The 27,273-nt window shown below is 46.7% G+C and overlaps 1 protein-coding gene across 3 annotated transcripts in view; it reads right to left on the minus strand.

Annotated features, from left to right (window-relative positions):
* The window catches only part of usp45 (ubiquitin specific peptidase 45), a 43,095-nt gene that overhangs the window by 4,486 nt on the left and 11,336 nt on the right, over positions 1-27,273 (minus strand). For all 3 annotated transcript variants that reach the window (XM_062538246.1, XM_062538248.1, XM_062538247.1), the window contains 9 exons: positions 24,416-24,567; positions 22,237-22,332; positions 20,828-20,958; positions 8,589-8,676; positions 3,853-3,934; positions 3,459-3,550; positions 2,860-2,916; positions 1,913-2,044; positions 451-1,222 (listed from right to left, as the gene is read on the minus strand). In XM_062538246.1, coding sequence (XP_062394230.1) covers positions 451-1,222; positions 1,913-2,044; positions 2,860-2,916; positions 3,459-3,550; positions 3,853-3,934; positions 8,589-8,676; positions 20,828-20,958; positions 22,237-22,332; positions 24,416-24,567 — 1,602 coding nt within the window. The remainder of the gene's footprint in view (positions 1-450; positions 1,223-1,912; positions 2,045-2,859; positions 2,917-3,458; positions 3,551-3,852; positions 3,935-8,588; positions 8,677-20,827; positions 20,959-22,236; positions 22,333-24,415; positions 24,568-27,273) is intronic.

Genomic DNA, 27,273 nt, shown 5'->3' on the forward strand with positions numbered 1-27,273 from the left:
CCGTAATTTCCCGACTATTAGTCGCTGCCGGGCTTATACATTGATTTTGCTAAATTTCTTCAGCCATGATGTTAATACACGGGGGCAGTTAACATGGTATTAATATGGCTTTGTTTCTTGTAACTTGCATTAAACACTTACACACAATGCGGCTAATACACAGGAGATTACTGTATAAGAAATGAGTCGACCCGCATCAATTAGAGCACTCTGGCGGTCATCCAAAACTCATAGAACCACAGTAACATACAATACATGTCCGTCAGTTTTAAGTGTCTCAACTGCCTGTTTATCTATATCTTACCGGTCTCTCTCCCTCTGTCTCAGGTCTAATTACATCTTAGCAGTCTCTCTGTCTCGCTCTCTCTCAGGTCTCGCTCTCTCTCCCCTACCTTCATTTCTCCCCCCCCCCCCACCCCCCCACCCCCCCTCGTCGTTCTCGTCCCTCACCTGAAGTGCTGCTCTTCCTGAGCTGCCTCTGCCGGCGCTCCGTGCAGTTCTCGCACAGCAGCTTGTTGTTGCCCATGAGCAGCTCCACCGAGGTGAACTGGTACAGGCAGGACTGCACCGAGCACTCCTTAGAGCAGGGCATGTAGCTGTGGGACAGCGCCTGGAACGCCCCCTGGTGGCCATGCTGCTGCTGCTGCTGCTGCCCATGCTGCTGGTGGCGGTGGGGGTGGGGGTGGGGGTGGGGGTGGGGGTAGACGTGGGGGGGCTGCGAGGCCGACTCGGCCGGCTCGTCCGGGGGCAGCGTGTCGGGGGAGGTGTGCACGAGGCCCAGCTTGGACACGGCGCTGACCAGCTGCTCCACGGCGCCGCCCTGCTGGGGTCGGTGGCTGGCGCTGAGAGACGGCAGAGCGGGGTGGAGGAGGTGGTGCTGCTGCGCCGGGGTCGGGGTGGGGGCCGGTGCGGGGGCGGGCGCGGGTTTAGCGGTGCGGTCAGCGGGCGTGGGGGTGGTGATGCTCCCTCGGTGGCTGGGTCCGGGGGGTGAGCGGGGCGACCATTCGCTCTCGGACGCCTCGCTGTCGGCGTCGTTACTGCTGTCCTGGGCGCCCGAATCCTTCTCGCTGCCGTCCGATTGGCTACCAGAGCCGGCTCCGCCTCCCCGGCAGCCGGCAAAGCCCCGCCCAGCCGAACAGAGGTCCTCCTCGTTGAGGGCGGCGCTGCAGCTGGCCCCTCCCCTCTCGTCCTGACTGCTGGACAAACGCCGGCCAGGCTGCCTCTGAGGAGAGAGAGTTGGACACTCCGTTAATGCCGCTCTTTCTCTTTTTCTTTCTATTTCTCTCTCTCTCTCTCTCTCTCTCAAACTCTCTCTTTGCCACTCTCTCTCACACACACACACACACACACACTATTGGAGACCTTACAAGAACAATAACAGTAGTAGTACTAGTTATAAACAAGAATGTTAAAGTGCACAAACGGACAAGCCATGGACAAGTCCTTATGAAAAGGTGTCATTAACCACCCAGACAGTTCTGAACAAATAAAAACTTCTCCCAAACATGAAAAGCTGACCGGTATAATCTGCTATGGGAAGGGCCACTGACTGTGCTGAAGGCCAATCACGACAAAGGTGCTGCCCCTTTCAAATGTCCTACCACATATTGCCAACAAGGCCTAAAAGACACAATCCTTACAACTATATTAGCAGGATCAATATTGTAAGAGCTTCAGCCTTCACTGGCTAATACACAATCAAACTTTCAGTACATTCCTTGGCGCACACATTTTGGTGCCCATCTCTTTCACACAAGCACACACACACACACACACACACACACACACACACACACACACACACACACACACACACACACACACACACACACACACACACACACACAGACACACACAGACACACACACACACACACACACACGCAGAAGAGTTTAGAGCTGTGAGTCCGTACCGGTGCACTCGGCCTCCTGATGGCTCTGTTACCCTGAGTGTGCATTGCCAAGGGCTCGTCGCCGTGGGTTACGACAGCTTCCTGCTCCCGACTGCTCTTTCCCGATCTGCTGGGGTTCGAGGGCTTGGAGATCTGAAGGGGTCGAGAGAACCAAGCTGAAGATAGGCACACACATATATGCTCGCAAAGGTGTTAACACACACACACACACGCCAAACTCATAGCATTTCATTTATGCACTGTATGCATATGTATGTGTGTGGTGAGCTGTGCTGAAATGACAATAGAGGGTACGTGAGGTAAAAGCTGCTTCTTTAGTTCACTTTTACTTCCTCACATCATTTAAAGGGAGGGAGAAAAACTCATGTTTTTGAATGGTCGTGTATCATTCCCTCTGTTTGCCTTGAGATGGGAGAAATACGGATTTCAATGAAACCTATGAATAGGACTTCGTGCTTTAAATGATGTAAAATTATGATTTTTACATCATTGAAAGCAGGAAGTCCAACATTGAAATCCGTATTTCTCCCATCTCAAGGCAAACAGAGGGAATGATGCACGACCATTCAAAAACATGACTGGTTTTCTAAAGATACAAAGCTTAATGCTAATCGGTGAAGTGTCCCTTTAAATAGGAGTAAAAATGAGCTTTGGGTTTGTATCTCCCCCTTTGAGCACAACGGTAACAAGTACTGAGGCACACACTGAGCTGTATGAGGTAGCTGTTTGAAGAGAGAGAGAAGATAAACTCAGATGACACATCACAGGAAGTAGCGAACATTCCAAAGTATTGACAACTCCGACTCGGTTCCCTGCTGTTGGTGTGTGCATGTGTGTGCATGTGTGTGTGTGTGTGTGTGTGTGTGTGTGTGTGTGTGTGCGCGCATGTGTGTGCTGAGCTGTGCGGAGCTGCGATGAGCGGGGAGGCGAAGTCCAGAGTTTCTTACCCTCTCCTCTATAATTGGCAGTGAGATGTCGATGAAGGCCTCTTTCACCGTGGAGATCTGGGACGAAGGGTGAATGAGAAGAGAGGAGAGGAGAGGAAAGGAGAAGAGAGAGGAGAGTAAAGGAGAGAGGAAAAGAGAGGAGAGGAAAGGAGAGAAGAGAGGAAAAGAGAGAAGAGTGGAGAAGAGAGGAGGAGAGGAGAGAACAGGAGAAGAGAGGAATGGAGTGGAGAGTGGAAGAGAGGAAAAAGAGCAGAAAAGAGAGGAGCAAAGCAAAGAAAAAAAAGAAATCACAAAAATGACAGTTCAGACTCTCAAAATAAGTTTAAGATTTACATTATATTATATGATATTATATAAAGTAGTATGCTTGGTCTTGGGGGACTTGATCTTCTTAAGATGCTGCTGTTAGAACATAGTGGTGCCGCTGTGTAATGCTGCCTGGTGCTGTATGAATAATACCACAAACTGAACAGACATCCCCTATCTGTGTGCATGAGTGTGTGTGCATTAGTGTGTGTGTGTGTGTGTGTGTGTGTGTGTGTGTGTGTGTGTGTGTGTGTGTGAGAATATGTGTGTCTGTGCGTTTGTGTGTTTCTTACATGTTCACACTCTTCACACATGATGGTGTTGGTTAACTCTCCCACAAAGATGCGATCCACGAAGTTCATCTTCACGCCTTCTTTGCCGTACGCTGTGAAGAGAAGACACGTTTGAATGTTTGTAGTGAAATAGCACACCATAAGATGAGAATACCCATACCTTCTATCCCTTCCAACAGGAATGGCTGCCTCTTCTGCTATATGCAGCGGTGAATAGCCATACACATTTAATGGGCAATGCACAATAAAACTTTAATCATAAAGGGTACTAGTAGTCATTATCTTCTAGTTCATGTTCATGTGTCTGTTATATTAAAGACGCAGTGAATTTAAGTAGCCACAAGATGGCGCTGTTGGTCTTGCTGGTGGTGCAAAAGTTGCACACATCACGGACCTTTGACTTGACGTTTGGTCTCATCGTCGGCTGTCTTCTCAGTGGGGTTGTTAAACGCTTTCAGGATGCCTGCCTTGATCCGCTGTCAAGAGGAGACAAACAAACCAAACCAAACCACACAAATGATGACAAAAGTAGTGAGACATTAACAAGACCATTTTCATGGTAGTGCCGCAACATGAATTTGTAGTAACAACACCATGGCTCTACGGTATATTTAAATTAATTAATAATGGTTGGCATTTAACAGCAATGCATAGCAATCTTAAAGAAAGTTAGTTAAGTGTTTAATTAACACAGCCAAGTCATCTCCATAGCTAAGAAAAAGTCAATTAACAGATTTGGGTTATAAGATTTTTGTCAATTTTCATTTTTGTGCTTAGGCTTAACATGTCTTACATTAATGTGTTATAACAATCTGTTCGTTTTATAATGGAGGAGTGTGCTGAAACCTATGGCTGAAGTGCATTGAAGATCTCTCTCTCTTTCTCGGTCTCTCTGTGTCTCTCTCTCTCTGTGTCTCTGTCTCCGTCTCTCTCGGTCTCTCTCTCTCTCTCACTCCCTCTCTCTCTCTCTCTCTCTCTCAGCTCGGTATGGCCTTTCTCACTCATCAGCACACTATCTGACAGAAACGAACGAGGAGGGTGAATTTAGGCACATGCCACCACATTAGAAGGAGTTTAAAGAGCCATTAACTATCAAAAAACAGAAATACTAAACCAATAACCAAAAATAAATATACTGTGATGCAGTTCACGATTTTGTTTATCTGTTATCTAATCTAGAATTAATGAATTGTTGTATACATCTCCAGAATTCCAGAATCTCCTGAAACACAATTCTCGATTAACAAAGAGTGAAGCATTTTAAGTGCTGCAGTTGATACCGAGATAATATAAGGAGTAGAATGTCAAATTACGAATGATAAAATACAGATAGTAAGTTATTGCTTTTGCACATAACGATATGACAATGGGGTGAGCATAACATCTAAGGTGTTCACAGAGGATGAGAGGTGTACAGGGTAAGACTAAGCACATGCTGTATGCATATGCGTATTTGCTGTGTGTGTATGTATGTATGCATGCATTTGTGCACGTGTGTGTGTGTGTGTGTGTGTGCATGCGTGTGCATTTTTATCAATCATGAAATAACATAATGGACAGGCCATGCTGGCATCTGTGCATGGAAGTGTGTAAGTATGCATATACCCGTATATGGTTGAGTTAGAGATCCTCTTTGTGTGTGTGTGTGTGTGTGTGTTGCACATTTTCCTCACAGCTTGTCAATTAGACTGCATGTATGAACCACAGCAGAACATACTATTCATGTGTGTGTGTGTGTGTGTGTGTGTGTGTGTGGGAGAGAGAGAAAGAGAGAGAGAGAGAGAGTGAGTGTGTGAGAGAGAGTGAGTGAGTGAGTGTGTGATGTCCTAATCAGAGGCGACGTGGCCAGTGAGTGTGTTTGTGAGAAAGCCGAGGGGACATGCAGCCCCAGTGCAGCACCAATCAATAGGTAATTGGCTGCGGGTCGGTTGAGGGGCTCGACCAGTCACCCCCTATTGTCCGACCCCCTCCTCACCGGACTGGCTATTTAGGTCAAAAGCCTCGTTAATCCCTTCCCTATACCTCAAACCCGCCCGCACCCCTCCGCAGCCCCCCCCCCCCCCCCGCCTGTACCCCTCCCATGGCCCAAACACTCACAGTCGGACTCTGCTGAGTAACCCACTTATTAATTACTAGCAACCCCCCCGCCCCCCTTCCCCACCCCCAAATTTACCCCAGCAGCTCCACCACCAACCCCTCCTTAAACAACAACAATGGGGCTCTCCCCTTTTTCTTCCCATCGCAAGGTGCCTCCATCCCAGCCCGGATCACTGGGCCATGCCAAGACTGTGATCATTAGTTAACTGCGGCTAATTGGTAGTAATTTGTTATGGCCCCCATTAGCATATTTTGGCTGCTGATCCAAATGGGTGGATCTGGTAGCAATTAGTGGTTAGCACTCCTAGATAACCCCGAGGAGGGAAGGAGCTGGGGCAAGTCACGTCACAGGCATAAGAAGGGTGCTCTCCCCTGTGTGTGTGTGTGTGTGTGTGTGTGTGTGTGTGTGTGTGTGGTTCCGGTTGGGTAGGATGGTGGGCAGTAAAAAAAGAAAAGTTTGTAAACTGTGAATCATTCTTTGAGTGGTTGTGGGGTGGAAGCTTTGCCTTGAATATCCATGCACTGTTTGTGTCAGACTTTTTTCTCTAGTGTATATAAGTGTGTCACTGTGTGTGTGTGTGTGTGTGTGTGTGTACAAAAACTCTAAAATACCAGCCATTGATCTCTGCCATTGTGAATCTAGGATACAAGTGCCAGCTCACTGTGTTAAGTGTTTGGTAACCTCCGTCATATACAAAGGTCTGTGGACTTTGAATTGGGGGACTACATCACACGAAGGCCAAGCAGCTAGCAAAGTACGGTTCCATATCAGCAGTTGTAGTAGGAGGCATGTTTATTTGGAAGAGACAGGATGTTTCTTATACCCATGAAGCTGTAAACTCTCATGATAGATTGCTGAACTGCTTTAATGTAGGATTATTAAGAGGATTTGATTCCTAATGTAACTTGACTTGCAAAGTGGAACCAAATCGTGTATACTGTGTGTGCATGTGTATGTGTGTGTGTGTGTGTGTGTGTGTGTGTGTGTGTGTGTATGTACGTAAATAAACGAGGACATTATTGAATGATGTCGAGTGTGAGGTAAAACTCAAGCCAGTAATCTGCGTGTACACTAGTCCAGACTGGTTCGTCTTCCTCCTTCCAGGGGGGGGGGGGGGGAGAGGTGAAGGGCTCAACCCCCCCCATCCCGCATCTCTGATTAAGGAGTTGATTGTCTGCGTCTCTCTCTGCGTGCGTGCGTGCGTGTGTGTGTGTGTGTGTGTTCGTCACAAAGCCCCACTGAGCAGCTGTGTATTTCCCAGGACACACAAAGCCGGCGCCCTTCACACTTGCAGCCTGCTTTAAGTGGCACAACTGGGAACATTCACAGCTCTGAATGAGGTCTGCTGGGGGTCTGCTGGGGGTCTGGAGAGGGGGGGGGGGGTTGGGGGGGGCAGGTGGTGGTGGTAGGGGTGGCTTCCGCTGACCACTGTTCCTGTCACCCGCTGCCCACAGTCGCTCCACACCAGTGGGGTAAGAGCAGCCCAATGGGTCCCTGACTTCAACCAGACAGAGATTCAAGCCTGCTGCGGCTGCCCCACTCATCCATAACCAATGGGGGTGGCTGAGGGCAGGTCCCGACTCTTTCTGTAGCCTTGACCCCCTGACAAAATGTTGGGGTTTGGCCGAGGGGTGGGTGGGGGGGGGGGGATCTGTCTACACCATCCAAATACTAGGGTTCCATGACGGTTAATGAACAAAGGCCAGCCAAATCCCATGCTGTGTGACCATTCTCCTGCTGCACGAGGATGAGCACTAACATTCAAGCAGAGAAAATTAAACACACACACACACACACATAAATAGAGGTACTCACACTGCACACTCTGACTCAGAGCGGAGGAGAGAATTGGGCACTACAGTATGAGCCAATCAGCTTGGAAAACAATTCAGTGCTGAATGGATTTGAAGAAGAGCACAACAGTAAATGGGGCCGAAGGTTGTCTGGTTTTAAGGACCCGTATCATGGGTATGTCCTAAACTGCCTGTCTATGATTTATTTTATTTTTTTTGCAAGTATATTTTTTGGGCTTTTATGCCTTTAATCGGATAGGATAGTAGAGAGAGAGACAGGAAGTGAGTGGGAGAGAGAGTTGGGGTGGGATCTGAAAAGGACCACAGGGTGGAAATCGAACCCGGGTCGCCGGTGCACAGACCCTTTTTGGATTAGATAGATAGATACTTTGTTGATCCCCAAGGGGAAATTCAATTCTATTACTGTAGAAGTTTGATACCATTCCAGGCATTATACTGTAAGTGGGGAAATGACAAAACATAGCACTGGTTCCATCACTAAGCTATTCGACTGGAAACTCAAACTCTAGAGAAATGTTCGACCAAGGAATTAAGTTTCTGGGGGAGTATTTGGCTCGAGGTCCTGGTACGAAGAACCGGTCTTTGGTATTATTTGCCCTCAATGGTGCCTTCCAGGCAGCACTGCCCTCAAGGCACGACTCCCCTCAGTTTAGGGGTAGGATGAGGGTTGAGGGGGTTAGGGTTAGGAATAGGGTAAAGGTAGTGCCTTTTAGGCTGTGCTGCCTGGAAGGTGCCGTTGGGGGCAAAAAACACCATTGAGCGTGAAATTACTCTGAATCCATCCCTTTAAATGTCAAGGATTAAAAAAAACCCTAAAAATGTCACCTGTGGATGCAGCAAAGCTCTATTCTGGATACTGTATTAGCTGTAAAGATTACTCCAGAAATGAACATGGCAATTTTAGCACCACATTTCTAGCATACGAAGCAGGACAGTTTAGAAAATAACATTGTATACAGGATGTCAACATCACATTGATTCTTTTTTTTTAACCAAAACAATATTTTTTGGTTGAAATGCGTTTTATGGGGATATAAAAAAGATCCATCAAAAATAGAATTCTGTAGAGTAGGAAAGCTCATCCACATGATTTGATTGATTGAAAATGGTGCATGATAGACACAATGAGAGGTCATATTTCCAATCGTCAAACAATCCCCCCACCCCCCCACACACAAAAAGACTCAATGGGCTTTTAGCACAGAAAACGAAGCTCACCTTGGTCTCCTCCACCCTCATGGCATCCAGCAGGTAGTGAAGGAGCTCCTGGCTGTCTTGCTGCTGGTAGCCTTTAAAGCGAGGGGCCCTGTAGAAAAACATACAACTTCAGCCACAGTCTAAAATATATGGACATTTTTTTTTGTCCAAACCATGTCTTTTTTTGTCCCCCATGTCTTGTTACTAGAAAAGGAAACTCTCAGCCAGACATCTTATTTTCTTATTACTAAGATTGTTACCGTCTTTTCAACTATGGATTGACATGGCATAGAAGACTGCACCAAATGCCAGTATTTTATGTTCACCACAATAAATAATAATAAAAAAAACACTCTGTGGTAGTAGCTTGTAGTTTTCTAATCGAACATTGAAGAAATAGTACTTTCTAATTGGCTGGCAGTGGCAGGGAGCTATTCATTGCATTGGGGCTCCTATGAAGTACATCTGGTAAAAAAAAGCCACAAGCGGGCAACAGTAACAGAGTGGATTCAATACTGTCCTATAGTGAGAATGAACATCAACTATTAGGTACTCAAGGTCACGCTATCATTTGTATGCTCACACTGACTTTACTCTAATATTCTTGGCTGGCTCCTTTCTGACTTTCTGACCTACACAAACAATACTCATTTTGCTTTTTTTGTTTGTTTGTTTGTTGTGATTCACGTTCAGTAGATCAGTGTGAAATACACAATGATGCCAGACTGCAGGGTGACCACCTTTCTCCTTTATATACGAACAGACTGAATGAATGGTGCCAATAAATCTGTGCTTTTCAAAATATCTTCATAGAATAAGCGATCAAACATCCATTTCTCACACTCTATTCACATCACAAAGTAGCTATACTATATAGGAGCAAAGCGTTGACACACACACACACATAAAAACACACACACACACACATACACACACACACTCACACAGGATGCGTGTGAGAGAGGATACACAATGAGGAACACACAAAACAATACAACAAAAACAAATCCACAGACACACACAGCCATACAGACATGTACAAATTGTAACAGACAAACATATTCAAACAAACTCACAAACACACAAATCACACACACACAAACAAAAACATTGGGCCCCCCTCCCCCCTCCCCCACGATATTGAATGGCACAATCATGATGTGTACAGTACAAACATACAAATAAGAGCCTTTCATCTCTTCTCAAGGCCCTCCTCTGATGCGTCTGTACCACAGCGTCTTTCTCTCGCTCTTTCCTTCTCTCTCTCTCTCTCTCTCCTCTTCTCTCAGCATTTCTCATGGAAACTTCAGCATTTCCCCCTAAACCTGCTTTATTGGCCAACCAGTGCACAAAGCCTGCTGTGGTGTGTGCATTCATGTGCCTTTTTTTCAGCCTTTTTTGCCTAGAACCATTGGCAAATGTTTATTTCCTGGTTTGTGGACGCTTGTCTGAAGTTTTAATTCATTGGGAGTTCAATCACTAACGTTTGGTAATGACATACTGTATGATAACCACGGGGGACCCAGCGATAACGATAGGCTTGAAGCTTAAATGTAATCGCTCTTGGGAACGCCCTCTGTTCGCTGATTGGGTGGAGATGCACTTGCCGGAGTAAACGAAGCTAAATCAAGCTATACCAGACGGAGTATGAAGAGAAATGTAAATGAGCGGAAGTACGTAGTCAGGCGGGGGCCGGGCAGGCTAACACCGCATTCACACTGTCCACGTCCGTCAACGGATCTTATTGACTTTGCATGGGGCGGACGCTGTACACCACCAGCTGCTATGTACTGTAGTTCTGCAACTCCCTCTGGAGAAAAGTGTCTGCTAAATAAATTAATATGAAAATAAATGAGCACAATATGCCTCTAACTGCACATATCCAAGAGCCATAATTTAAAACAGTGGTTCTCAAAGTGTGTCCCGGGCCCCGCTAGTGGGGAATAGAGACATGACAGGTGGGAGACGAGGAACAGGACATTTGTTTTTTTTTGTGCCTATTTTTAATAATGCCTTTTCTTTTTGACAAGGAAGAAAGATCATATATCAAAAATATTTTCAATATAAAGTCTATGTAGCTCAGCGTTCACAGCGCTGAGCGCCCCTCGGCAGAAAAAAGCTCTCGGCGCTGACCGTTTTTACCGCAGCGCTCAGAGCGCTCAAAGTTGAAATCTGTTCAACTTTTAGAACAGCGCCGGGCTCGTCAATGTCACTTCTCGCTATAAACCGTCTCTGGTTTTGGTAACTTAGCAACAATAAACACTTATCGAAGCGGCGAGAAAAGGAGGTTGAGGGCGCTCTGGCTGTAAAAAACGCGTTTGGTGGACACAGCACCTAATAGTTTGAGAACCACTGATTTAGACGAACATGCAGACACCTTGCTCAATCCCTCAGTCACAGTGTTTGAAATAATATCTTTACGTCCTGTAAATCTACAGCAAATACGTTTTTTTAACCTGTCTGTTAACCAGTCTCTTCACTCTGGTGTGTGTGTGTGTGTGTGTGTGTCTGTGTCTTTGCGGTACGCATTACGTGTGTGTCTTGAGGGCAACCTCTGTCCAGGGCAGCCCAGATGTGCAGACAGCTGTCCAGGGCCAGATGGGCATGGGGGGAGCACATGGCTGTGCCAACCTGTTGACGATGACGCCGCTGCCAACCAAGAGGGTGCCATGGAACAGGTTGGCATGGGTGGGTGTGCCTGTGCCCATACGCATGCCTGTGCATGGGTGGGTGTGCCTGTGCCCATACGCATGCCTGTGCATGGGTGGGTGTGCCTGTGCCCATATGCATGCCTGTGCATGGGAGGGTGTGCCTGTGCCCGTATGCATGCCTGTGAGTATGCCCGCCCTAGAGTGGCCTCAAAGCTGGACAGACACCAGGGCCTTGGGTCCAGTCAAGCAGAGAGGGTGCTATCGTCTGTCCGCCCCTGCACTGCCCTGCCCTGCCCTGACCTGTTCTGGGCCTCCTGTTTGCCCTGGCATCCCCCTTCCACACACACGCGCACGCGCACGCGCACACGCACACGCACACGCACACGCACACGCACACGCACACGCACACGCACACGCACACGCACAGACACACACACACAGACACACAGACACACAGACACACAGACACACAGACACACAGACACACAGACACACAGACACACAGACACACACACACACACACACACACACACACACACACACACACACACACACACACACACACACACGGCTATGCCATCTGTTCTCCCCTCCTGTCCGTCCGTCAGCCTTGCACCCGAGCGCTGCCCCCCAGGTCTGGAGAAAGACCCCACACAGGGTCCAGCACACAGGGGGGGGGGGGGGGGGGGGAGAGGGGGAGAGGATGGTGGATGCAGATGGAGCTGGTGTAGGGAAGAGTGTGTGTTTGTGTGTTTGTGTGTGTGGGGTGTGTGAGGGTAGGTAAGGGTGGATGTTGAGTGGTGGAATTAGTGAAGACATACTGTACTATGGTCGACCTGCGGCTTAATGAGAAGAGAAAGAGAGAGAAAGAGAGAAGGGTGAGAAGAGAGGCAGAGGGACAATGGGCAGGAGTAGGGAAAAGAGAGAAAGAGAAAGAGAGAAAGAGAGAAAGAAAGAAAGAAAGAAAGAAAGAAAGAAAGAAAGAGAGAGAGGAGCTGCGGGACGGGTCTGGAGATGGAGGGAGAGGTGGTGGGAGGCTGGCTGGGTTGGGCGGGTAGAGGGTGGCGCTGAGGCGGGTACAGTGGAGCTGGTGAGGGGAGATGGGGCAGTTGAACAGGGGCAGCGGAGCTGGTGAGGGGAGATGGGGCAGTTGAACAGGGGCAGGACACCGGGTGGTGGCAGAGGGGGGTGGGAAGAGAAGAAGGGGGTGCTGAAGGACATGATGGGGGTGGGGGAGAAAGCCGGGTGGTGGCCGAGCTGAAGGCGTGTGTGTGTGTGTGTGTGTGTGTGTGTGTGTGTGTGTGTGTGTGTGTGTGTGTGTGTGTGTGTGTGTGTGTGAGGAGGGGGGTGTGGGTGGGTGGGTGGGTTGTAGGGGTCTGGACGGCTGGATGGACAGTTTGGAACCCTTCTGCTGTGTTCAGATCAAATCTCAAGTCTACTCCCACCTGCTCAACATGCAAGTCAAAACACACACACACACACACACACACACACACACACACACACACACACACACACACACACACACACACACAAATAGAGGTGCTTATACTGCACACTCCGACAGACTCACAGACACCTAAGGTGAACCTGCACACAAATTAAATGTACCAACTGACACCACCAAACAAACTGACCCTCATGCACATATAAGACGGATATTTTTCTAAATACACAAACATACACCATGTGAAACACACACTTGAACAAACACACACACACACACACACACACACACAGTGCACAATTACACAAACACACACACACAAACAGAGTGCACAATTACACACACACACACACACACACACATACAGAGTGCACAATTACACACACACACAGTGCACAATTACACACACACACACACACACACACACACACACACACACACACACACACACACACACACACACACACACACACACACACACACACACACACACACACACACACACACACACACACACACACACACACACACACACACACACACACACACACACACACACACACACACACACACCACCCTCTGCTGTGCTCCTCTCTGTCTTTCCCACAGGCAAAGTGGCACAGGGTCAAAGCATCCAAATGGTCGGGCAGGCCAAGATGGTGGACCAGAAGGACACCAAACCCAGGCTAGTGACATCTCTCCTCACTACACACCAGATTAGGTCACACCACGTCTCCCTCTGTGCTGTGCCCTATTACGCAATGCCAAGCAGCACATCGCTAATGGCATTATAGCATTTGTAGCACAAACAAACAAACAAACAAATTAATTTATGAATTAATTAAAAACATGCATTGCAGATGTGATGTGAAAGTGATTTCAAAAGGTCAAGTACGTTTTGAGGCATTGATACAGTAGAGTGTTGGAGTCAGAGACAACTCCATCACTGATAACTGTGGAAGTTATGATAATAACTGGCTCAAAGACAATGCAATGCAATGAGGAAGAGGGCCATTAGCAGTGCTTTTGTTTTAGGAGATGGAATGGCTACAATTATCAGTGAACTGCTTGACTGAATGTACCTTAATGCCTTAATGCATACACGCCCATACATGCGCACACACACACACGCGCGCGCACACACACACACGCAAACGCACACACACACACACAAATAAAACACCCATTCATGAACATCCACAGACAGAAGCGCATACAAATATATCATAGACAGAAGCATATACAAAGAAACACACACACACACACACACACACACACACACACACACACACACACACGTGTGCACGCACACAAATAAAATACCCATTCATGAACATTCACAGAAAAACGCACATACAAACATATAGATGCACAGACGGAAGCATATACAAATACCCACACACACACACACACCTTTCCTGCATGCTGCTCTGAACGCAGCTCTGAGTGTGTGTGTGTGTGTGTGTGTGAGGGGGTCGTGGGCAGGGCTGGTAGCTGCTTAGCGCTCCCTGCTAACTGGGGTGGAGGAGACAGGCAGGCGTACAGCCGGGCTTCAGGAGGACGCCAGCCAGCGAAGGGGGCGGGGGGACAAATCCAATGGGGTGGCAGGGAGTGCAGGCATGTGTGTGTGTGTGTGTGTGTGTGTGTGTGTGTGTGTGTCCTGGAAGCGCAGCCCAGTGGAAGGGAAGGCAGAAGGAGCCTGTAGCGCTGCGGCCCAATCTGGCCCAGCAAGCGCAGACAGCTGCGGCGCTAACACAATTAACAGCGGATGACTTAGTACCAGACGCAGAGGAGTCCCAGTATGCTGCTCACACACACACACACACACACACACACACACACACACACACACAATCTAGCACGTTCATATACATACAACACAAACACACACACACACACTCCAATACTTGTGTGTATTAAAGCAAACAGACACATTCTCAATGTCATGCTTACAAATATACAGCATACAAACACACACATACACACACACACACACACACACACACACACACACACACACACACACACACACACACACACACACACACACACACACACACACACACACACACACACACACACACACACACACACACACACACACACACACACACACACACACACACACACACACACACTCTCTAACACTAATACCTACATAAACAAAAAAGCTGAAGTTGAAAGAGCATTGATGAGAAACGGTATATTTTCCTGACATTAATTCAGTGATGAACCAATGAGACCAATCACCACCACTGCAGAAGAGAAACCCTTCTTCTGACTGTTTTCCCTTCCAGAAAACATGTTTGTACTGTATATGGATATATATATGTATATGGATAAACTGCAAGATGTAGGCATGAGACAGTGCACAGGTTTTAAGGTTTTAAGGTTTCATTCTTCTCCATGCACTGAGAATGGGTCACACTGGAAGACACCACAGGAGTAGAGGAGTGGATTCTTTTCCTAGAAACGCACGGCGCGGAGTTGATTATCACGCTTATACCACTGCTACTATCATTTTCGTTTATATTGCCGCTGTCTTAGATACAACGTTGCTGTTTTTACCGTTACATTCACATTGGCGAATTAATATTCAAGTGTAATAAGCCCAAAAGAAGGGAACTACCTCATAGCCGTGCGGTCTATCGAAAAATAATGCACGTTCCAAATAGCGCATCCCAATTGGAAATTTGACCAAGCAGTGGTATAAAGCATTATAATACATGGACAAAGGTGAAGAAAGCATTATTGACGGGTGTGATTTTCATTGTCGAGAGAGAAAGAAGGAGAGAGAGAGAGAGAGAGAAGGAGAGAGAGAGAGAGAGAGAGAATAGAAAATAGATGAGTTTCCATTACAGTGGAAAAAACACAGTTGTGAATTGTGGGTGTTTCCATTGCAAAGCAATTAAATATGGGCATTATCTTCTCACATCAGTCAGTCCAGATAAACGTGACAACCAATCTCCCAAAATCTGACATATGGAAGTCATAAACAGAGAGTGACCGAATGTACTATATAGGGAGGAAGAAATGGAGAAAGTGAAATAATTTAAACAATTATAAATAAAATCACTTGTTTTTCATTTCGCATTTTAGATGTGTGCTTTTTGAAGGTAAATGGAGAGTTGTGTTCTGAGACTGAAAATGAATGGTGGCGGAGTTCACAAGTCACGGTTACACAGTGTGCACTGACACACAAAGCAAAACCATTTAAATAAAATATTCAAGCAAACATCCACTGTGTGCACAACGTCAGAAAATACATACAGCATGTGCTGGCTCTCTCTCTCTGTGTGTGTGTGTGTGTGTGTGTATGTGCGTGTGTGTGTGTGTGTGTGTGTGCCTGCATGTGAATTTATGTTTGTGTCTGTGTCTGCATGTGAATGTGTGTGTGTGTGTGTGTGTGTGTGTGTGTGTGTGTGTGTGTGTGCACACTACAGGCTGGCACCAGGAATGAAGCGTGGTGAAGAGCTGGAGTTCAACTGGCCTTGGCGCTGGTCCGAAATGACACAGTGCTCCTCCAGCTGGAGACTGAACTCAGGCAGCAACTACCACAAATCTCTCTCTCTCTCTCTCTCTCTCAGACACACACACACACACGCTAACAAAGGACCCATGCTAGCAGCACTCAGCTGACGCACCTCATTTATAGTATGGCAAAAACATGCATAACCAAAACACTCAAATGTACTGTATACAAATGCACCCACACGCTTATAATCATGTGGTCTTTTTTCCTCCCTTTCACCTGCACGTCCTTAACCCAGCCTTGAGCCTTTTAGACACCGGCCCGCTGCGCCTGATGTCTCTGCCTGCTTTCTTGTGGCTGTGAAAACCTCCAGCAGAATGCAGCAGCCTAGATTTGAATTGGAGTGGTCAAGCTCCGGAAAATCACCTGGGACCCGCCAGCAAGAGCACACTTCAACTCTAACGCTGGCCTCCAGCCGAGGTCAATGACAGACACAAACACACACACACACACACTACAAAGACACAAAGACACACACACACACACACACACACACACACACACACACTTACATGAATATACACATGTGCACACACAGACATTTCACATGCATACACAAAAGGAGACACACACACACACACACACACACACACACACACACAATGGTCACACCGACAGAAGAAAGAGTGTGTTTATTTCTAGGAATGTGTGTATCCAGCTGAGCTTCCTAAAGAGATGTCCTGTTTAAAAGGACATTGCACAGGTCAGCTGTGCCCATTGACGTTGGAAGTCAGTGTCCCTCAATTAAGGCAACACTTGACCCTCAGAATGCACCGGTAGCAGAGGTGACCAAGGCAACGAACACTTGATCAAGGTTCAATTAAAATGACTTTTGTTGTGTGGTGTGTGTGTGTGTGTGTGTGTGTGTGTGTGTGTGTGTGTGTGTGTGTGTGTGTTAGGGCTGCAGCTATCAATTCTTTTTGGAATTGAGTATTCTAGTGACTATTTCATCAAAGTAAAAAAGTATGTTGCACTATTAAGTGCAATCTATTATCATGCACAACAAATGTCACGCTGTAAACTAGTCCTAGTCACTTAAAAATAAATTAATATGTTTTATTTAGGTTTGTGCATCAGCAGCATTTAACATTACTACTAGTTCTAACTAGCTAATACATTAAATCAGCTGACATCAATGTGTACAGTAATCTCCCATGTATAAGCCGCAGAACAGTGTTTTATGCAAGTTAAAAGAAACAAAACCATATTGATACCATATTAACTATGCCCGTGTATTAACCTCATAGTTGAAGAAATCTTGCTAAATCAATGTATAAGCCACAGCTAATAGTCGCGGGAAATTACGGTAAGTTGTCTTTTGTCAGCTGCGCTTGGTGAGCTGGTGTTAACAACGTGATGCTTTTGGCTCAGATGCAGAAGCATTGTTGACGACACAAACACACACACACACACACACACACACACACTGACACAAACACACAATCTAGCACGTTCATATACATACAACACAAACACACACACACACACCGGTGTTGCGGTACGCCAGGCCTGCTTTGCAGAGGACGCATTGCACCTTGTCCTCTTTTCCCAGTTTGACGGTTTCTGGGCTCTCTGACATCGTGCCTAATTCTGCTTAATTCTGAAAGTTGCGTGTGCGACAGTAATAACAGTCTTAACGTGTGAAATCATAATAATAATCCCTCTGCTGAGCAGGCAACATAACGCAAGTGATAGGAATTACACGAAGCCTCAAGGCGGAGAATTTGCCTCGATCATTTTTTAACAATCAAATCCTTTGAGTTACGAGCTTTATATTATCTGCCATGCAATGTACATGCTCTATAGGTATTTGCTAACCGGTATGTGTGCATACATGCATGTATTAATATATGGATGGGCAAGTGGGGCAGAGCATGGAAGGTGACCATATGAAAGGAAAGTGGATGTGTGTGTGAGTGTGTGAGTATGTGTGAGAGTGTGTGTCGGTAAGTGCGTCGGTAACAATGACCGTATATATAGAGTTGTAAGGATGGAGAGGAGGTCACTGAATACATGAGGTCAAGGTGTGGCTAGGACTACTGAGTATCTCATGAGTATAATACACAATACACATTGTGTTAAAGTCTTTTTTATAGAGAAAGTGCTAATGTAACCAGAATCTTCTCGTTATAGCGCTGCTTGATTTATAGAAAAGCCTTGAGCCTTTAGAGGTTTGTGAGCATGTGCGTGTGTGTGTATGTGTGTGTGTGTGCGTGTGCGTGTGCGTGTGCGGGGGTGTGTACATGCATGAATTGTTTACTGTGGGTGTATGAGAGATGCGTGTGTGTTTTATGTGTAAGCATCAGTGACTACGCTACTCGTAGCTGAGATGAGAGGTTGGTGCCAGGTGAGGAAGCATCTGACTGACACACACACACACACACACACAGATAAAAGGTTGGGTACCTGAACTCACATCAGATGCACCAGAGAAACACCCAGCCGCCTGGCAGGCTTTTCACCTGAAACCACCCAGTTGTGGATAACATACACAAATGTCTGTGGGCATGCACACACACACGCACACACACACACACACACACCTGCATGAAAAAACATACAACATTACACACACACACACACACACACACACACACACACACACACACACACACACACACACACACACACACACACACACACACACACACACACACACACACACACACACACACACACACACACACACACACACACACACACACACACACACACACACACACACACACACACACACACACACCTTGGTTTTGTTCTATGGCTAGCCAACTGTTCAACTGGAGTACATAATGGCAGGGAACACACACACACACACACACACACACACACACACACACACACACACACAGACACACAACCAACCCGAACACGGCAGGCCAACCAGCCGTTCACCATGTTCAAAGGCAACACAGACGAGGGCTGACCAACCATGCAGTGTGTTCAACAAGCAAAAGAGGGAAACGAGGGAACTCACACACATACACACACACACACACACACACACACACACACACACACACACACACACACACAGCCAACCAGCCGAGCCCGTTGCTGGCCTGCCATCGAGCACCCTGGCCCAGGCGCACCCAGCCGTAAAGCAGGGCAGTGCGGCCGGGCGGGCGGCAGTCTGGGTGGGGGCGGACGGTGCCCGCGCTGGTGATCACGGATGGGGTGGGTGGCACTGCCCGTCTTTTTTCCTTTCTATAACGCTCACTCTCTCTTTCTCTCTTTCTCTCCATCTCTCTCCCTCCATCTCTCTCTTTACTGCGCTGATGGCCTGTGACAGCTGGGCAGAGCCTGCTGCTGAACCCTATTGAAAATAAGAACGCCGTGGTAGCCAGGCATGATGCAATAGCCAGACCATAATAATTACATTGAAATGACATTATATCAATTACAGCAAAGGTCTATCTTGTGGTGTAAAGTTGCATCATCTGTACAATGTGGAGTTAGCATACAAAGATAAACACACACACACACACACACAAGGGTTTTCTTTCGTTGGTAATTCAAAAAAAACTAATAATGTATGGTAACCATGCACATACAAAATATAGAACAGGGCATTTGAAAAGGATATTATCCATTGCCATAGCTTGAATAATAATCTTGTGTGATGGTTTCACACAATATTTTGACTGAAAGAGTAAATAATGCATTTCTGTAGTAAAGAAATTTCTGTAGTGAAGTGAAGTCATTTCCTGTGCTAGGCATGACCGCGCAGCTGTAACCTACACTATGGCAATTGTGTACAGGAGGATCATCTATTCATGCTGAATATGGTTACCCACCCTATATCCTACAGTCAGACTACTGACGGTCAAACTGATCTGAGGACTTCACTCTTTTGTCCACCAAGATGAATGAACAGGCCACTGAGTTATGCATCGGTCAGTAATGCATTTGTCTGTTAAGAAACACTCTTTCAGGAAACCAGGCTAGCAAGCAAACGTCCGAGTGGAAATTCTGACGCGCATACAGACACACAGACAAACTGTCACAAACTCACCGACACACACGCACACACACACACACACACTCTTTTTGGCAATGGACACATGGTGCATGGGCCACAGCTTTCACCTGCCTTGAGTCAAGTTGCCCTGGCAACCACTTCAGACGAGAGCCGCCCCTGACCTGCTGGGCACTAACAACACCTGGGCCACCCTGCTGTCTGGTTCAGTGTGTGTGTGTGTGTATGTGTGTGTCTGTGTGTCTGTGTGTGTGTGTCTATCTGTTAGTGTGTGTGTGTGTGTGTGTAGGGCTATTCAGGACTGGTAAAGCGTCCATGTTGAGTGTACATGTAGCCATCTCCATAAGCATCCAGCAGCCACTGAAGCTCCTCTCTCTCCCGTCTCTCTCTTACATAAAAGAATACTCTGCAGTCTGCATTGATTTTTCACAGCCACACACGCACATATTGTCCTACCTGTGAAAGCAACCTTCTTTTTACTAAGACAATATCAATATCAAGACCGTGTGTGTGTGTGTTTGTGTATATCTATTGACACTGGTGGCAGTCTATAGAAAGGCTTCTCATAACCCCTACACTCAAAATACACCCACCCACCCACACACCCACACACACACACACACACACACACACACCAACACACACACATCTTACTTCTGGCAGAGCTGGTTGAAGAGGACCTTGGGCGAGATGGTTCCTTTCCCGGCCTCCTTCATGCTGTGGAGGAAGAGGAACATGGCCGAGGTGAGGGGTTCAGGGCTGGACAGGGTGATCGTCAGCGCCCCCTACAGGTACAGAGGTACACAGCAACACACAACACCATTACAACAAACGCTATACTAGACACGACACAGATACATAGACTCTCATTGTAACCCAACACAGCCACATAACAAATGGAGACATGCATCCTCCTGCTAATCAGCTCCACAGAACATGAGCGTCCATGGTGGTCTCAATACACCACCCCCTGCTTCACGCTCATGCCATCACCTATAACATGAGCGTCCATGGTGGTCTCAATACACCACCCCCTGCTTCATACTCTGCCATCCCATTTCTTCAAATCCAGATGTTGACTACATGAGCAGACACTTTTCATCCAAAGTGACTTACATATGTCCAATCCACTACAAGAGACGACAGTGTTCCAGAGCAACTTGGGGTTAATTATCTGCCTTCGCACGGGCACAATGGCGGAAGCCGGGAATTGAACCCACAACTTCTCTGGCTACTGCATGCTAGCCCAGCTCCTTAACCACAACGCTACCACTGCCCCAAGCATGTTAAAACAGGGACAATCCTCTTCCTCTATCATGTTTCGCTATGGACCGATTTGATTTATAGTGTTTTTCAAATGTTCTGTTGGTCATCACTTCAGAGATGGTTAGCCTGACTAGCCTGACTCTCGCCAGACCCTTGTAGTTCCGCCATGCTCCACCAGAGGTGTTTCGCTGAGCTCCACACAAGGATCTGGCGAGAGTCAGGTTATAGCCTGACTGCCATCCTGCAGAAGGTGTTTCTGTCACAACGGAGAATAGACTGAGTGCACCACGGCTCTCTGTGCGCTGGTCTGTTTCCGGTGGAGCCAGGTGTGTTTGAACCTGACGGCTATTGCTAATTACAACACCGTTAACGCTCCACCGCAAATACATGAGCGTTCAGGGAAAGACTTTCATGCACATCATTTATTCTCAGTTCTGACGTGACAGCTTGCCTTCCTGCTTCTGAGTGAAGCCTTCCTATCTTTGATCAAACCTGGGCTTCCTCCCAGGTGATTGATTGATTGATAGATAGATACTGTGTAGAATAGATAGATAGATAGATAGATAGAGATACAAATAGATAGACAGACAGACAGATAGATAGATAAATAGATAGATAGATAGATAGATAGATAGATAAATAGATAGATGGATGAGGTGAATGCGGTGGTGCGTCCTTGTTTGTGTGGAGGAATGTGTGTGGGCATCCAGAACTACTCCATCATGTAAAGAAACTGTAACTACCCCCGGTGAGGGAGACACAGAGGATGGAATTGCAGCAGCAGCAGCAGCACGTACCATGTTGGACTCTCCAGAGGGGGCGATCTTCAGCTTGTGACCCTTCTCCTTCACCTCCTGAATCAATTCATTCAGCATGTGGGTTTGTGATAGATTCTGACGGGAGTGAGAGAGAAAGAACACACACACACACACACACACACACACACAAGTTTAATAAGAACCTCACTGGGACTACAGCTGGATGACCCAGTGCATGGAAGAAGTATAATAAATCAATAAAACAGGTCATTGTCAGGGCTTTCCACACGCATCAAAATTGAAGTGATTCTGTACAGCTAGTATGAAAAGTCAGCCACCCAACAAAGACATTGTCCCATTTTGGCCATACAAGCGTCGCTTCAAAGGGAGTCTTGGGACACTTTCTTTGGCACTAAATGGGGAGAGCTGTTGCTGAGGAACAGTACTGACAGACACAAGCCACAGTGAGCATGGTGATAACTTTACTTCCTTTCACCAGCTAACACACACACACACACACACACACACACACACGTGTGTGTGCGCATGTGTGCGTGTGTGTGTGTATGTGTGTGTGTGTGTGTGTGTGTGTGTGTGTGTGTGTAATAACACAGAATTAAGTGAGTGAAATCTTTGATTTGAGTCGCATGGGGGCTGCCATCAGTCTAGTATTACAGAAGAACCCTGATCCTAATTGACCCTGAATGCATACATCACACAGCATCTATTCTGATCTGCTACCTGATTGGCTCTATTCAGCCCTAGGCCCTCTGACACTCTTTCCCAAGTTCCAGTAAAATAAGATTTTTTTGTGCTATAGTTTTCTTTTGCTCTCTGGTCTCAATGAGAGGGTGTCACCCCAGCTTCAGAAAGTGAAAGTCCTAGTACATGTAGCAAGGGTCTTCTTTTTCCAGCGGTCAACCTTTTTTCCTCCGAAAGCTACTTTGACAAAATGGACTTGGCCTAGAGCTGTTATATTAGTAGTAGCAAGCCATTTATTCACATAGGTGATCTCCGCCCAAAACCTTTGAATAAGAGTTGTATGCATTTTAAAGGTTCCTTTCAACTCCTTTACCTCTGTACAGTAGACTGTCTCTCTTGGCAGACTATTTTGGATTTGAATCACTAGTTTGATTGCATAGGAATTTTAACATGTTTCCCAAGTGACAGGACTGGATTTATGAACATCTTCCTCAAACGTTTCGGCCTTATATACAAACATACAGTATATATATATATATATATATATATATATATAAATATAAATAATAAAAATGTTATATATATGTAACATAATATATGTAACATAGGAATATATGTTATAATATATGCAACATAGGACAATTCACTGATCAGCTGATCCACCTGGCTAAGGAGTTGTGCTAATAACTAGTCAGCTGGTTGGACATGTACATTCTCATGCCAGCACAGCCACCTCTACTTAGCACCCATACAGTACTGTCTCTAGAGCTCTGGAGATAGTTGCTTGTTAACTGACTAGTGTTGTACCGATACTAGAAAGACATTGCAATATCCTGAAATTAAAAATGTTGATACTCCATTTCATTACTATACTGATACTTTAACAAGCAAAGCAAGAACTATATTTGTTATCAGTTTAAAAAAAATAACAATTTTAAAAAGTTCCATGTCTTGTCGTCCAGGCGTGTTTTATTACTTCTGTAAAGTGATGTTTCAAATTGTTGCCATGGTATCGCTTCAGGCGCCAGTATTGTGCTCAGTACCTGCCAAGGGGGCAGCGAACGTTCTGAGAGTGTAGACAGTATGGCGGCCGCCATGCTAAGAAGAAGACCGTGGCTAGCTGGCCATTCCATTGAATCCTATGGGGCGTAAGCGCCACTTTGACATCAAATTACGTTAGAGCTGAAGCGTTTTAAGCCTTTATATGAACATTTTCTATTGTCGGGGTACATACTACATTGTGAAATTGACACAATAATCTCGTAACTGTCTTATCGGCTGAGTAATTAACGTTTTCCGAAGTCAATGCTAAAGTGTTAAAGGCGCATGCGTCCAGCGAGAGTAAAGCGTCGCCATAGGTCAGACTCGGTCAGACTACGTGCCTACGTCACATGTACGACACCTGAGCCTGCGCAGGAGACAAGAAGACCTAAAAAAAACCGTTGAGATTTGCTTCCTCGGTCTCTGCTGCCGTCTACGTGATAGCTCTGTCCATATCTTTTACTGTCTATGGTACCTGCATGACGGCGTTGAAGAAGCAGGTGTTGCCCAGGTTGTTGATGCCCTTGACGGGGACGAGGGTGCTGTTGGGGGCGCTCTTACCCCCCCGCTGGCCGTCGGCGTGGTCCGACGGCTCCTCGCGAAGTCTGATGAGCTTAGATGCCGATCCTGTCAACACACACACAAACAACACACACACACAAACATAATTATGAGCAGGAGCGAGTGAGAGAATGTACGCATAGAACTGTACACATACTGTAGAGCTGAACGCATAGACCTGTACGCATAGAACTGTACACATACTGTAGAGCTGAACGCATAGAACTGTACGCATAGAACTGTACACATACTGTAGAGCTGAACGCATAGACCTGTACGCATAGAACTGTACACATACTGTAGAGCTGAACGCATAGAACTGTACACATACTGTAGAGCTGAACGCATAGAACTGTACACATACTGTAGACCTGTACGCATAGAACTGTACACATACTGTAGAGCTGAACGCATAGAACTGTACACATACTGTAGAGCTGAACGCATAGACCTGTACGCATAGAACTGTACACATACTGTAGAGCTGAACGCATAGACCTGTACGCATAGAACTGTACACATACTGTAGAGCTGAACGCATAGACCTGTACGCATAGAACTGTACACATACTGTAGAGCTGAACGCATAGACCTGTACGCATAGAACTGTACACATACTGTAGACCTGTACGCATAGAACTGTACACATACTGTAGAGCTGAACGCATAGAACTGTACACATACTGTAGAGCTGAACGCATAGAACTGTACGCATAGACCTGTACGCATAGAGCTGAACGCATAGTACTGAACGCATAGACCTGTACGCATAGAGCTGTACGCATAGAGCTGAACGCATAGAACTGTATGCATAGAACAGTACGCATAGAGTTGAACGCATAGAACTGTATGCATAGATTGTTCACAGACCTAGTGGTGGATAGGAGTTCAGTGGGCACCTCAGTGGCTTAGAAAGGCCAACTGTAAATACACACCACACACACACACACACACACACACACACACACACACACACACACACACACACACACACACTGACTGACTATCACTTAGTGAGGTCAGCACTCTCAGCATTTTCACTCTTCAAGACACACAGCACAATCAGTGACTTTGGACTTTGGTGGTGGAGGGGCCGTGTGTGTGTGTGTGTGTGTGTGGGTCGTGGGGAAGAGTGTGTGTGGGGGTCGGGTGGGATGGGGGTGTTGTGTGGAGTCGCCCTGGTCCCAGCATGGGGAGCAGTGCAGTGCAGAGCGGGGGTCTTTTTCCGGTGGAAGTAGGTTAACATGCAGGGGAGGCAGCTGGGGCTGGGCTGGGATTAGGGGTGTGTGTGTGTATGTGTGTGTGAGAATGTGTGTGTGTGTGTGTGTGTGCAGGGGGGTGGACATGCAGAGCTGTGTGTGTGTGTGTGTGTGTGTGTGTGTGTGTGTGTGTGTGTGTGTGTGTGGAGTTGGGTCATCTGGGACTGCAGATGGCAGCTGGAGAGGAAGACTCCACTGGTGAGGAAGCATCGCTCTGGACACAGCTGTTACCCCTCAAAACACACACACACACACACAAGCTGCGTCCAACACAAATATACAAAAAGCTCAACACACAAATTATTACGAAGGGACAAAGAGAGAGAAGAGAGAGAGAATGAAAGACAGAGAGAAAGAGAGAGAGAGAGACAGAGAAAGAGAGAGAGAGAAAGAGAGAGAAGACAGAGAGAGAGACAGAAGAGCACATTCCCAAGAGACTAAATAGCACAACGGCTGCGTTACCAACACTCGTAAGAAACACAGCTCGAACATGACCTCCCTGGGGATACAGCTTTACCTGTACGTGCATACACCCTCACAAACACACACCCAAAGTCCCACACACACACACAAGCTGATGCTAACATACAAATGCACAAAACAACTCACAACACATAGATAACGGTCGAGGGACACAGTATATGTAGCTAGAGAGAGAGAGAGACGACAGACGAAAAGAAACAAATGACTCCCTCCAGACTACAGAGCACAACTGCCGTGTTATCAGAGGGAACACAACCTCCCTGGGGATACAGCATATTAATACCTGTACACACACACACACACACACACACACACACACACACACAATGCTTCACCAGGAGAAACACACAAACAAACACACACACACACACACAGGAGCATCACTGCTGCTGCAGCATGGCCTGGCGTAAGACACAGGGCCGGAGACACACACACACACACACACACACACACACACACACACACACACACACACACCAAGGATGCTTCACCAGTAGCAGGACAGAATATTGCGTAGCGATTCAGTGCGGTAATAAATTAGATGAGTGATCTTGTGGAGCATAGCCTGCTTGAACAGGCATTACACAGGCTGCTCCAACACCAGGGCGCTACTGTAGCTAGCTTGCTAACTGATGCATTTTCACCAGACTGTTGCTAATGTCCTGTTGTGCGGGCTGCTAACTCATAACGAGGGCTTCTGATAAGTGAGTAGGTACAGACAGCAAGTGTGAATTTTTCGAAGTCTTTATTGGTCCTTCACATGCCCTCAATCTAACCATACCTGAAAAAAAAAATGACAAAACGTAAGGTGACATTATGGGCCTCTCTCATTCATCTTTTTATCTATCCTCCCTTCCTTCCTCTGCCCTTGTTCCAACTGATCTAGATAAAGAATGATTGGGACGGCAACAATGGGATAGTCTATCCCGTTTTCTCTATAGATCAGTGGGAATGAGCCTGGAGGACCGAGCCTGGAGGATCGAGGAGAGAGGTTGAGAAGGGGCCCATGCATCTTTAAGACGACTCTTAA

Source organism: Sardina pilchardus, chromosome 6 (genome assembly GCF_963854185.1).
Source record: "Sardina pilchardus chromosome 6, fSarPil1.1, whole genome shotgun sequence".
Taxonomy (NCBI): Eukaryota; Metazoa; Chordata; class Actinopteri; order Clupeiformes; family Clupeidae; genus Sardina; species Sardina pilchardus.